At 35.2% G+C, this 14,221-nt stretch overlaps 1 protein-coding gene across 2 annotated transcripts in view; it reads left to right on the forward strand.

Annotated features, from left to right (window-relative positions):
* LOC140062654 (kinase suppressor of Ras 2-like) overlaps nt 1-14,221 on the forward strand; it is a 31,134-nt gene that overhangs the window by 9,422 nt on the left and 7,491 nt on the right. Inside the window, exons 1-3 of one of the 2 annotated variants that reach the window (XM_072108961.1) lie at nt 11,803-12,141; nt 13,104-13,190; nt 13,623-13,699. In XM_072108961.1, coding sequence (XP_071965062.1) covers nt 12,029-12,141; nt 13,104-13,190; nt 13,623-13,699 — 277 coding nt within the window. In that variant the 5' untranslated portion in view covers nt 11,803-12,028. Of the gene's footprint in view, nt 1-11,802; nt 12,142-13,103; nt 13,191-13,622; nt 13,700-14,221 lie in introns of those variants that run through there. The other variant, XM_072108960.1, reaches the window with a different exon arrangement.

The raw sequence follows: 14,221 nt of genomic DNA on the forward strand, positions 1-14,221 counted from the left end.
TTTTAAAAATGGTGCATCTTTTTCGGCTTGCCAGGGGCGAAACTTTCAGCGGGAGAGTGCACTCAGACATCCTCAGTCGAGAATAATGTTTATATATGTGGGCATATCACTACCATATTTGGGCACATCACAGTTTTTTGTTGTAAAACTAGTTTGATAGTGTAGACAGAGCTTAACTCGATAGTTTAGCTTTCTGTGGAAAATTGTTATTGCTGAAAATGATAAAATTGATTGAAATGTTGAAAAAGATTTTTGTCATTTTATCAGTACTCAGAGATGTTATATCTAAATAGAATTGTCACGTGAGTGGTTAAACATGTACATTACTATTTTTATCATTATACTTAGAAATACTTACTGTCATCTAGGTCTCAGTGAGTGATTCATTATGACGAATCCAGGCTCGGCTATACCTGGCCTAGCGAACATTCACCTGACGGGTAAGGTGGCTAGAATAAGCGAATGAATCATGAAAATTGACACATACTTTGTAATGCTCATTCTGAGTCAGGCGTGCCTGGGAAATCGGTTAGCCGATTGAAAAACTGAAACAATACCTTCTTGAACTGCTTTACTATGTTAATGTTAATATAGAGAATAGTCGAAGATGCCAAGAAATAATTAGAATTCGTTTCACGCTAGCTGTCTTTGCTTTCTAAGAAATATTTGCCTATAGCCAAATTTACAGTTTACAGGACTCGGTATAGATAATGTCATATTGTTCAATTAAGCTATTGTCTTTGTTTTTGATGTAGATACCTTTATTTATTTAGAATACGATACATTATGAAGTCCGTTTTATTTATTTATTTGGCATATTAGTTTTAATGTGACCAATTCACATGGTAGTCTCATTATGTTAAAGAAAACACAGAGGACCAATCATCTGTTGAATATGTCAATTGGAACTAAATGTAACTACTTAACTACTTTTATATTATTACTATTTATTTATTATTTATTAAGCTACATTAATATAATTAAAATTATGATTATCTCTTGAGCTAATGAAGCAATATCCGGTTTGGAAACAGATGTGTTCTTTTTTTGTTAAATCATTTTAATTTAAATATCTCAGCGCAAGGAGTTATTATTGTAGAATAATACAGTAGGCCTAATAACTCTCTGGGTAGAGTCACAATTTGTGGCAGGGTTTAGAAGAAAAAAACCATGGGTTTGGGTATAAGCTACAACAGTAGGGTTAGGATGTTTTTCAGGCAATTTAGGGATTGCACGGGCCAGGACTTTGGCACTGTCGTGAATGTGTGTCCTTTTCAAATTACCATGGCTTTGGCGTGGGGTAGGGAATCGAGGTTATTTTTATGAATTATTTTAATATAGTAATTAAAATGAATAAAGGCCATCGTTATTACTATTAAATTTAACGTTTTGTCAAAGATAAAGTAGAGTTTTAAACATGGACGTTTATTGATTTTAAGTAATAACACATAATTATTAACAGAATGCAGGTTAGTTTATAAAAATAGATTTCCCTTCCCAATGTCGCAAAAAGATTAATATTTGTATCGCAGGCTTTTGTCGTGCGGCGGCGCCACCACTTGCTAATTACGTCTGCTGCCCATAGGAATGCATTATACGTGCTCATCATCCGTTATATTTGTGTACAGTATTTAGATTTTCTCATCTAGGAGTCAACATTACACAATGTGGATCTATATACCTTTAGATAAACCCTAATCGATATGTGACAAAGGTAGGCGGGATGTGCGTGAAATTAATCCCAATCTAATTTGCATAAATATTATACGTACTGTCACAGTTCAAATAGTGTGCGTTTCATCATTTGCTGTAGGCCTAATTGAAGTCCGTGACGTTAAATATGCACACTATAGCCACCATTTTGGAACCATTCTGTTACGCTTAAAAAAAAAAATTATTTCGCTTATAAAAAGACAAGAATTTTAACCCAAACCCATTGTCTGACAGACAATTTTTTTTTTAAATTACACTTTATTCTCAGTGATTTTTGTTTTTCGATCCAGTTTTTGGTCAAAGTGAATAATTATTACGTGTCATTAAAATGGCATATCTAACAAAAAATTTGATTTTAAATGCACAGTGAACAGTTTTAGTTTGATAATTAGAGGATTAATTGTGGTGGATACTACCATCACGAGAACAGTGTGAACATTAATCATACACCATCATTTGAATTAATAATTGCTTTTCATTTTTTAAATGAAATTCTGAACCCAATTGTTCTTCTCAGTTCATTGTAAAACCCCAGCAACTTCGCTCTGTTGCTCGTAATTATACGAATCCCCCATGATCGTATAAAATGATGAGGCTTTATTGTTGAGATAATTAAGGCCTGTAAGGTAATTTTAATATCTGGTCGCGCTGCTTTCAACACAATTATAAGGTTATACAGGTTCACTCGAATCACCTCGCACTATTATATATAAGTGAACATTATATTTTCTTTAAATGCAAATTCAAACAAATACCGTTAATTAGACTATCGATAGATTCTAAGTTGATGAATGTAAATAGATGCATGCATCATGACAGCTTGACTATGCATTTTTGACAGTAGGAGTCGCCAGCTTACCGATTTTCTAAATTAATTTAACCCTCTAAATATCTCTCGCAAAAACAATATGTATTCTCCATAATAATAATATTTCTGTGCTCTGTTCTGGCACCTGTTTTTTTCTTTCCTTGCCTTTTATATTTGTTTTGTCTTCTTTGCCTTTTATGGCAGAAAATTGAATAAAGAAACAAAACAATGAAAATTGTAAAAAATCCAGAGAGATTCGAACCCAACCTAGAGCTGAGAGTACTCATAACCGACCATTACGCCATTTATGAAAACAAATCTGTAGAGATTCGAACCCAACCTAGAGCTGAGAGTACTCATAACCGACCATTACGCCATTTAAGAAAACAAATCTGTAGAGATTCGAACCCAACCTAGAGCTGAGAGTACTAAGACAAAGTATATGACTGAACAGCTGAAAATAGTCTATTTATACTACGTGCAAATTCATATTACGTCGTTACGTCATAAATATTCATATTCATCATTGTCATCTTGAGGGAACGAAGCTTGACTATTAACATATTTATAAACAAGGTGACCGGTTAGCTCAGTCGACTTAGCGTTGTGTTAACAGCATGGATGTCCATCCATTCGAATCACCTTGGAGGGAAAGAGTTAAAGCTATGCGAGATACTGTGTTTGGAGTTTCAGGTCCATCCCTACCCTTCCCCCAACCCCTTTCCATCACACATCATGAGGCGAAAGCATCATGAGGTTGAACCGACCCCAATGCTGTGGCAGGGAGACCACACCACAACATCTTTTTTTTTTTTGTGGCTTCGCTACCTGTATTCAATCTCGTAAATGTTAGGTTTAGCGCCCTCAATTTTATTGTAATTGTTTATGAATTGTACAAATATTAAAATTAGTAATTAGGTTTTTTTTGTGTGGCTCGGACAGTTTGCATTTTATTTATTTTTTTACAATGAAACATACAATGTGTAATTAATTGAAAAAAAAAACCAAATAATAATAGGATTAATAGTTAAAAAATTACTAAAAAGTAGTGTCATTATCATAGTTCGTATAAAATAGCGTATTTTACAATAACAAAATTCACATTAAAAAAAACACAAACAATATATCAATGCCTAAAAGATGTTTCATTATGATAATTCATATGAAATGCAATAGGGGCTATATCATCTTAGATTGTTCTTGATTTTAATAAAAGCTATGAGTTGAGGTAAACGTCCGCTACACAGACGCATGCGGGAAATCAACCCAAACTACATGACAACCAATAGCTCTACAGTATAATGTCAGGTCTAATAATCTCAAATAGATTACAAGAAAATGCTGTTCAGACGACATTCTGTGAAAATTTCGTTTGCAACGTGAAGAATTCTTGTAGCAGAAGAGTAACGAAACTACATGTAATACTAAGAAGACCGAAAGTGAACTGGCGAGAACAAAGCATAGAGAAATTAATGGAATATCAGAAAAGGGTGGTTTGGGAAATACCGATTAATACGGTATTAATGACCTGAAAAAATGGGTAACGTAATAATGGACGAAACTGTAATTTATTTGAAACAAAGAGCATACGGCCTACGGCATGATAATTATGTTTGTAGGCGTTTTTGATAAGATCATGACGTCATTGTTGAGATTCAAATCATGTTTCCCACCCGGCTAATCTATTTGCTCGTATCCATGTGCTGATTCAGGTGCCGGTCGAGAGGATGGGGTGCAGTATAGGTAACGGCCCAGAGGTTGGGCGTATCCATGTGCTGATTCAGGTGCCGGTCGAGAGGGTGGGGTGCAGTATAGATAACGCTACAGAGTGGGCAAATGCTCCGACCTAATTATTTATTTATTGCAGTTTATATCATTTAACCAAATTTTTAAGGACCCTAATTTCCTTAAATATAATTTAGCCATATCCCATATCCAAATGTTATAGATTTATACCACACTTGATTAATCATCTCATGTGACGTAACTTTTGTTTTTATAATTATTATTATTCTGTATAAATCGGTGACGTAACATATTTCGTTAGGCCTACAGTTTGTACTATTTCGTGTCGCTATGACCATAACCCTTCAATTGTTAATCTACCCAATAATTTAAAACACACAGAATAAGCATAATAAAGTGTTAATGGGTATTAAAGATATCATTGCATTTTTTTCTGACGTAACTATTTCCGAGATATACCGGTAGATGTCTATCAGTGTATTACCGTAAGGTATGCGGGCGCCCATTTGCAATTTTAAAGAAGTCGGACTGTATGGTACTGTGCTGTTATTTAAAACGTTTAAATACTGTATCCATTGTCTATACTGTATATTGATTGATCCTGAGAATAATAGGATCACCATGTGCAATTGTTCGTCTATAATCAAGTCGCGTGCCGGTCGACCTGCAGTTGTTTAAATCAATTGCTATTATCATTTATGCATCTTCAATTAGTCTATTGTAATAAAGCCTCTTTAGGCCCAAGCCTTTGTCCAAACAAAGCATAGAAGACCTGTGTGGCAGCCGTTGTTAAATACTGGCATGATTGTGAGAACGAAACCTTAGATTCAGCATAATGCAACCTTATATGAAATGTGTTCACGTCCAGACTGAGCCGATGTCCGATGAATAACAAAATCCTGAAAATGAGTTGAGAAAGGAATTTAAATATTTTCAAAACAATAAATATAGGAGATCCGTATATGCCCACCGAGGTGAAATCATGACAGTAGGATTAATATTTACAAGATTACATTTAACCCTTTTCGTTATGCAACCTCCGCTGTAGTGGTAAATCTATTCACACACACACCAAGCCCAAATCCGGTTCGATGGCCAAAGAAAATCGTGAAAATGGGTTTAGCTTTCAATAACGTAATGTGTTCACATGAAGTCTGTTGATTTCAACGTCATGTGAACTTAGCGTTCAATAGTATATATGTACACGAAAGTTCACATTTAAGCGTGGTTCCCACTAGCGATGCAACGCAAGGACGTAACGCAACGCAAGTGAATTGACTGTCTATAACTTCGCTTGTCATTGGTTAAAACTCTTGCGTTGCGTTTACGTCCTTGCGTTACGTTCTAGTGGGAACCAATCTTTAGTGGAAACCCAACTTTATATTTACGTGCATGCAAAAGGCCCAACTTGTTTATTTTGTTTTGTGCTGATAATGAAATATACGTTAAAACGGAGAACTGAAAACAAAATAATAATACAGGTCTCTAATTAGAAACCATTTTCATACGACCTATAATTTCAGTAATTCTAAATGTCAATGTATTATATTAATGATTCGCAGAAACGTTACGGCGTCACATTTTCAACAGCGCAAAATAATGAAGACAATATAATACGGGGAGGGTTCCGTTTAAACGGGGGTAACCGTTGTGTTACAAAAATTGTCACTTGCCAAACTGTTCGTTTTACAGGAGTTTTCCTTTAATGGGAGTGTCCCCTGAATAGGTGTGTCCTAAGCCGGGTTCTTTGACCTTTTGTATATTGTACTGTGTATTGTGATATTTTGCATATTTTTTAATCCAGACCTTTTTATTTGAATTGCCCCGTGTGGGACGATTAAAGAATTTTGAATTTGAATATTATTCTAGTAAGATGTATGAATGTAATTTCTTCAATAAAACATGTTGCGTTCTACTAATTGTCTGGGTAAACATGTGGCTAAGAACCTGGTTGTTAAGCTGATGGCCCAAGGCCTACTTTTGGAGTAGGCCTGTTGCTCCGTCCTATGTAAGTCTTCTATCGATTTCTTTACCTATGGACTATTTGTATTGTTTGCTACATTATACAACCATTGTTGCTATTTTGCGAGGTCAGTTTAGGGTGACCAGATGGTAGCAATCTACCAGCCTAAGTAAAGAGCTAGCACTGCTTTAACAATAATTAATAACAATCATGCTCAAAATTTACCAAAAGTAAATCGTAATTTTATTGTTCAGCTCGCTCTGTTGTCGTTTGTATGCCTCTAATTAAAGACCATGACATGATAGATAGACATCATTAATAACAATCATGCTCAAGATTTACCAAAAGTAAATCGTAATGTTATTGTTCAGCTCGCTCTGTTGTCGTTTGTATGCCTCTAATTAAAGACCATGACATGATAGATAGACATCATTAATAACAATCATGCTCAAGATTTACCAAAAGTAAATCGTAATGTTATTGTTCAGCTCGCTCTGTTGTCGTTTGTATGCCTCTAATTAAAGACCATGACATGATAGATAGACATCATTAATAACAATCATGCTCAAGATTTACCAAAAGTAAATCGTAATGTTATTGTTCAGCTCGCTCTGTTGTCATTTGTATGCCTCTAATTAAAGACCATGACATGATAGATAGACATCATTAATAACAATCATGCTCAAGATTTACCAAAAGTAAATCGTAATGTTATTGTTCAGCTCGCTCTGTTGTCGTTTGTATGCCTCTAATTAAAGACCATGACATGATAGATAAACATTATGATTGGGTGGACACCGTAATAAATAATATAATATCATAATAAGCATGCATATATAGATATACCGAACTGCTATTGGTCAAAACTCGCTTGCATTGGTTTGGTCTCTAGCTTTACCAGTTTCCCGGGTGGGTGCATGCTTCCCGGGTGCGTAATTTTTTCTCCTAAGAGGCTAAGGAGGAAATCATGAATAATTCATGAGATTAATTATGGCATAAAAGTAAAGCTTCCCGGTTAAAAGATACAAAGATTCACAAGTTTTCTAAGATTCTCCAGATGAAACAAATGAAGGTTGTGCCTGATCATTTTATTTCCATCAAAAAGTGGAGCTTGTGGTTAACGTGCTTGCCTTCCAATCCCAAGGTTCTCAGGGTTCAATCTTGACCTTGTGCCAGGGTTGTAACTCCACTCTTCAAAATAGTTTGTCCTATCCATTTTGTAAGTGTAATTGGCGAGTTATTCGCGTTTGGTGGGTGCGGAATAAAAACACGTAGGACTAACTCCCACTTTATCACAGTTTTCATAATATGTCGGTAAATTATCACGATAATTTTTTAACTAGGGCACACTATATTTGACTCATTCTCACATGGAACTGTCATGAGTCAGTTACAGAAGTCTAATAGTATATTAATAATATCGAAATTATTCAACGTTTTTAGGCCTAAAGCGACGGAAGGGTTACTGTAGTTTTCACGACGCGACTACGCAGTTACTGAATATGCGCAGAATTACCTTTCGACTCGACAGTTTCATAGAACGAGGGCGAAAACAAAAAGTCTCTAATTATCGACCGATGGTATTGCCAAGGAAGAGTGAACCGTCACGGCCCTGGTATTATCTATATATATATATATATATATATATATATATATATATATACTTGTTATCGATCAACCAACCTAATAATCAATAAATTCTCATATTTAGGTTTATAATTATTCTGCACTGTTTACCTTCTTATTGGTGGTATATGTAAGCATTTTATGATGACACTTAGACGAGTTCACTGACGTGTATTAGTTCTTCGAGTGTCACCAAACGTACGCTAATATTCACCCACGCGTAACAACATCATATCATAAATAAACGTAAGAATATTGGCACAGGTTTGTTATATCTACGTTGATTTTCTGCCAAGACAGGTGTCTTTGAGTCACCTGTTTATGAAATTAATCAAGCACAGTCAATTAAAAATAATAACTTAGTCACATGATCTTAGTGATGCGTCTTAGTAATAATAAACCATGTGATGTAACGCCATCGTTGCCAAGAAATGGTTAAACATACAGGTGTAACCTTTATACTACATAACGTAAATAGAGTACCGACAAGCGTATATTATTATTATTTTTTTTTTTTTATTTCATACTCATCCAACAGCGAGTAACCCGCCAATTACAGGATGGATAAACTATTTAATAATTTCACAAGACAAACATATACACAAGATGCTCTACATAAACAAAGACTTATTATTAAGTCTTTGGGAGTGGAGTTGTAAATTGTCATGAGAAAAAAACCCTGACATATGACAGGACTTGAACCCATGACCCTTAGATTGGTAGCCAAGCATCATAACCACCAATCCACAGCTCCACTCCATTATCATTTCTATTAGGTAATGTAATGGGAAAATATGTTTGGTGACCGATTTGGAAATCGTTTAAAGATTTTGTTGGGCTACGGTAACTTGTAAATCAAAATTTGAATTGATGGAACTCCTTTGATAGAGTCCCACGTTCAATATCACCCGGTCCCACGTTCGATATCACCCGGTCCCACGTTCGATATCACCAGGTCCCACGTTCGATATCACCAGGTCCCACGTTCGATATCACCCGGTCCCACGTACGATATCACCCGGTCCCACGTTCGATATCACCCGGTCCCACGTTCGATATCACCCGGTCCCACGTACGATATCACCCGGTCCCACGTTCGATCACCCGGTCCCACGTTCGATATCACCCGGTCCCACGTTCGATATCACCCGGTCCCACGTTCACGTTCGATATCACCCGCTCCTACGTTCGATATCACCAAGTCCCACGTCAAAATACCTGAGGACACACCACGTGCCTCTCACAAAAGTAATTTCCATTTAGGCTTATTTAGTGAAATGGGATCTTATCGATAAAATTGATACTACATGTAATATTTGCACGTATAATCTGTGCTATTGGGTGTACGATACCATGTGTTACTTTATGGCCATTTCGAGGAAGTAAAATAGATACCACCAGTAAAATAATTTTTAAAAGTAAAATTAATTCACACATTAATTGGGGCCTTATTTTGAAAAAAAATACAAGCATTTTAGGCCTAAATAAATCCTCTGTTGATTTTTTAAAAAAACATTGTGAATCTTTGAGACAGAATATGTTGGTATTCAACACGTTACGCTAATTTATCATTTATAAAAGAATACATATTTTATCATGCGTATAAGCAATTCTGAATTAGGTATGTTCGTGGATGGTTACACAATCATCGCATATCATAACTATACTCTATTATTGTACAACACCTGGTTATCGTTCAATTAAAAGCACTAGTTTACGCTACGAATAGTAGGCCAATAGTGAAACCATCAATTATGTTATACTAATTTTGCCATGCTAATTATCTACGTTGGTATATTTCACAAAGGGTATTGACAAAGTAAACTTAGAGAGAGTTTTACTTTCTGTACAGTTGGAAGTTATGTTACCTCGTCGTCTGAGCTTACAGACGAATAGAGCCGTTCAGGCATGGGCGTAACGCAGAGGCCTGAGGCACTGTTCAGGGGTCCCTGTAAGCTCCGGGGCCATTGGTTTAGCCAGTGAGTTTGTACCCATTAATTATATTCTGCATTGATTCATAGAAATAAAACTTCATGACTAGTAGATCTAATGTATTTCAATCGTGACAAAATAAAAGATACAAAATGCACGCGTTTGTACGCACGCGCCCTATTGCTGATAACAACAATCCCAAGACACTTAACCCGTGTAAGCTTTGTATGTCGCATGGATGATCGATTTGTAATTCAATTGTTGAATTCTTAATAAAATATCAATGCGACTAGATAGATAAGTTTACGAAGCTGATATCTCAGTATCTATTAGATTGCTACATAGGCCTGTGCATTCTGAGTGAAGTCGAAAGCTTGTCTCATTGATAACTACATGTATGTTGCATGGCTTCTTTATGAACGGCGGCGCCAGGATAATATTTACTGAAACGGCGCCACAGAAATATCACGATTGATTGCAAGATACTAATATTCCTAATTGAGCAAATACATATATAGATAATTAAACTTCGACAGATGCAATGATGCGTGACATATATAATATTGATTATGATCATGACAATAAGTTTTATCATATTTATTACGGGTGATTTTCGTAGGCCTGATCTTAATCACGGTGACAAACAAGAACAGCCCCATCCAGCATTTACCGTACATTACTACCAAGGCTATCTAACAACACTTGATACAAGAGATACCGTACTTTGTAATTGAAATTCTACGGTGGGGATTTGAACCTGGAACCAATGGATTGAAAGGCAATCACCAACCCACCCAAAGCTTCATGAAGAAACTCTACTGTATAGTCACAACAACCCCATATTGTTTATTAACAATTGATACTAAGTTAAGCTCTGTCTACACTATCAAACTAATTTTACAAAAAAAGGTTTAATGTGCCTATGGTATGGTATGTGGAATATGTTACGGTATATGACATCATCATGTCCATATGGGTACATTTGTGTTTTCACATAAAGTTTGATAGTAGGCCTATAGCTTAAGTAATGAGGGGTGCCTTTTAACCAAATCTCATTCTGCGACATGGGAAGGATTTAAACCCACGAACATTGTATTAGCACAGGACAAGTAACAATCATACCCACCAACTACCGTAGTTTATAAGCCTAATTACATATTTTTTATTTACAAATATTTTTAAAAAATTTAACTTTAAAAGTAGTTTTAAGTGGAACCAGTACGGTACCGATACATGTAGGACCTATCTTATATTTTAAATATAACAAAATTAAATTTTAAATCTAAACAAATTCTTTCGAAGACTATTAGTATTAACAAAGTTCATTATGTGGTTTATATGTATATATAATTAATTTGATGGCACTAGTTCAATAGAAATGTCAAAAACGACTCACTTTGTGTTGAGATATAAGCATAGAGCCCCGTACCATATCAATATTGTATTCTTTGTAAATTCATCGTCTTACTTTCAATTAACACAGGAAAAAAAATTTATACGTTTATATTATTTTTCCAATATCAATGGACAGTTTGTGTTTATTGAATATTCTTCCAACTTTCGTTATCATATTTTTCTAAACTCAACTTGTTTTACATTCATTTGACAGAGATATTACGTTACAATCAGTTTCAACCCTTGGTAAATTAATATAAAATACTATATTAACATTTTTTAAATAAAAAAATAATAATACTGCGTAGTAATTATTATTTTTCAAACCCTGGGACATGTTGCATTCATTATAATACTACATAATTCTACCTGTATAGTTTACCTGTGCAATTTGCTTTACCAACCCTGGGAAATTATTCGTACTTATTATCTCCAGGGTAGTTTCAGTGAACCCGTAACGAAAAACGAATGTTTCTTTCGTACGTGGAAAGATTATTTCGAAGTTTCCACGCGCAAACAAAGCACTTACCTACCTGCTCTTTGTATTTTAGTGTTCTCATAGGTACAAGTGTAGGACCTCGAATTAGGCTTTGTTTGCTCTGTCACGTGTTAAGCAACAAGCAAACGCTGGTTTCTGATTCGTTGATTTTCATTAACAGCTGGCATTAGGCCTAACCCATCAATTAGCTTTATCAGTGGAAGCCCCTATGTTCGCGTGCTAGCCACGCGACAAGTCTATTGTTTTGCGTAGGATTAGATATTTAATTGTACTGTGTTGGTTTCTCAGTCACTTATTTGCTTCAGAGGAGAGTGCAGCCTTATTTTTTTTTGCTCTCTTGATCATAATGGTTGCTAGTATTAGTACAATGTCTTCTACGCTTCCTTATTCGGCAGCACCTAAGTTAAACACACTTGGATTGGAAATGTTAACACCTATACTCCGTGACTTAAAGCATCGGTAAGAATTACAACTAAATTATTTCATTTATTTTAATGTATTGTTATTGATTGTTTGAGACTGATTGTTAAAGGTCAAAACTTATTTCGCGCGTGTTCCATCACCATGATAATGTACGTTTAATGTAGGGAAGGAGTGCAACCAATTTATGAATTCATAATTTTAATAAATAAGATTACATTTAATGAGTTTGGATTTCTGTAGCCTTCGTTACAAATTGTATTACAGTAGGCTGCGGTACCGAATAAAGAAGGATATAAGTATGCGTTATTTATATATGCTTATATAGTATACGGTACTTTCTCGTGTGTTGCATTCGTATTTAGTGATTATATATTGTGCGCGTAATTATATACAGTCGTCTAGTCACTTTCTATAGGCATATGATATTTCGTGCTGATTTATATGGGGGCGGGGGGTGCGAGTGGGGGAAATATTGCGTGCTGATCTGCATGGGGGTGGGGGAACTGATGATGGTTATTGATGATCATTTTACAGCGTAGGCCTATACATATTACCATAATGCTTTTGATTTTTTGTTATCAGCGTATTTATGGAGTTTTGACTCTATTTCATCTACGTCTTTTATCTTCTCACAAGATAATGTTAGTTTATAAACATTTGAGTATGTATATTGATGTAATGCTTACGTCATTCTTTTGGTGATTTTATTGTGTGGGACATTTCACACCGAGTAAACATTATATAGTTGTCTATTTCCACTATTCGATTGTGTGCTGGCGGGTGTGGGTGGGGGAAAACCTGACAAAATAATGTTAGTTTAAAAACATTAAAGTATATTCACCTATATTGATGTAAGTGTATTAATTGTCTTAAATTAGGCCAAACATATTAATCAAAATAGTACCTCCACGGGCCGCAACCAGTACACTAATGGTTCAACATAACCTTTCGATATATAAAGCTAAATGTTTAAAATAATATTATTTTCTCTTTAACAGCTATTCAAGACAGATTTTAACAAGGAAATCATGTGATTTCTGTGGAAAGTCGATGTATATTGTCGGGTTACGTTGTAAGCAATGCAAGTAAGTGAACATGTATTTTCCAATGTTAATTAAGCCTGCTTGAACCGGTATGTCATGTGTGATACTCATTTATTCATGTTACAACTGGGGCTATAGACCTACATATAAATTAACGATTTAATCCACATCTATATATTTATAAGTGCTATAGGCCTATTTTAACTACGGCACTAGACAATACATTAATTTGCTTTAAAAATATTGCTATACAACTGGTGTCATATATCTATACATTTGAAGTTTATCTTTGTGTGGGTGTCAAAGTTTATGTGGGTTTAATTGGCAACAAAATTAATTAATGGAGAAAACCGTTCATATAATTTATTGCATTAGGAAATTGATTTGTTTGGTAAAGAAGTTATTGTTGATATTCATCAGCTCTACGTGTGGGCTTTTATAACTTACTAACTGATTTACCATCATTTTTTCTAGTTTAAAATGTCACCGAAAATGTGCCATGACCGCACCCCCACAGTGCCTGCTAGCGTTGGATGGGCACACGTTTACAAGTAAGTCACTTTGTTTGATTATGCGGGTAGTACGTGCTCAACAGTATGGTCACGTTATGGCTGTCAGTACTATTTCCCATGAGTGCTAAAGTGTACACAGCCTAATGTAACAGACTTAATTGCTAATTAAAGAAATAAGTCGTTAGCACTTGTTGTGTAGGCCTATAACCTGTCATTTAAACTGTGAGTTGATTGACAATCATTGTACATGTCTTCGTGGTTGTGGAAGGAATTAATTCAATTTCGTCGTGACTTTTTTAAGATTTTTATTTCTTTTAAATATAGCCTAAAATGTTAGTACCATAATCGTTAAACCTTGTTTCTGCTATATTATTAAGTACAATTTCATCGACATGTTACTCCATTCAGGTCTCGACATGTTAGTTGTCAGGCCTATGATATAGACCTACATTGTAATTTAGTTTCTTCTGTGTCTTTGTTTAGCCGGCGTATGATGGGCACTCCGGAACGCCTTCGTTACGCCTTTTTCTATAGCTTTATTATATTTACTGTTTATGAACA

Source organism: Antedon mediterranea, chromosome 11 (assembly GCF_964355755.1).
Source record: "Antedon mediterranea chromosome 11, ecAntMedi1.1, whole genome shotgun sequence".
Lineage (NCBI taxonomy): Eukaryota > Metazoa > Echinodermata > Crinoidea > Comatulida > Antedonidae > Antedon > Antedon mediterranea.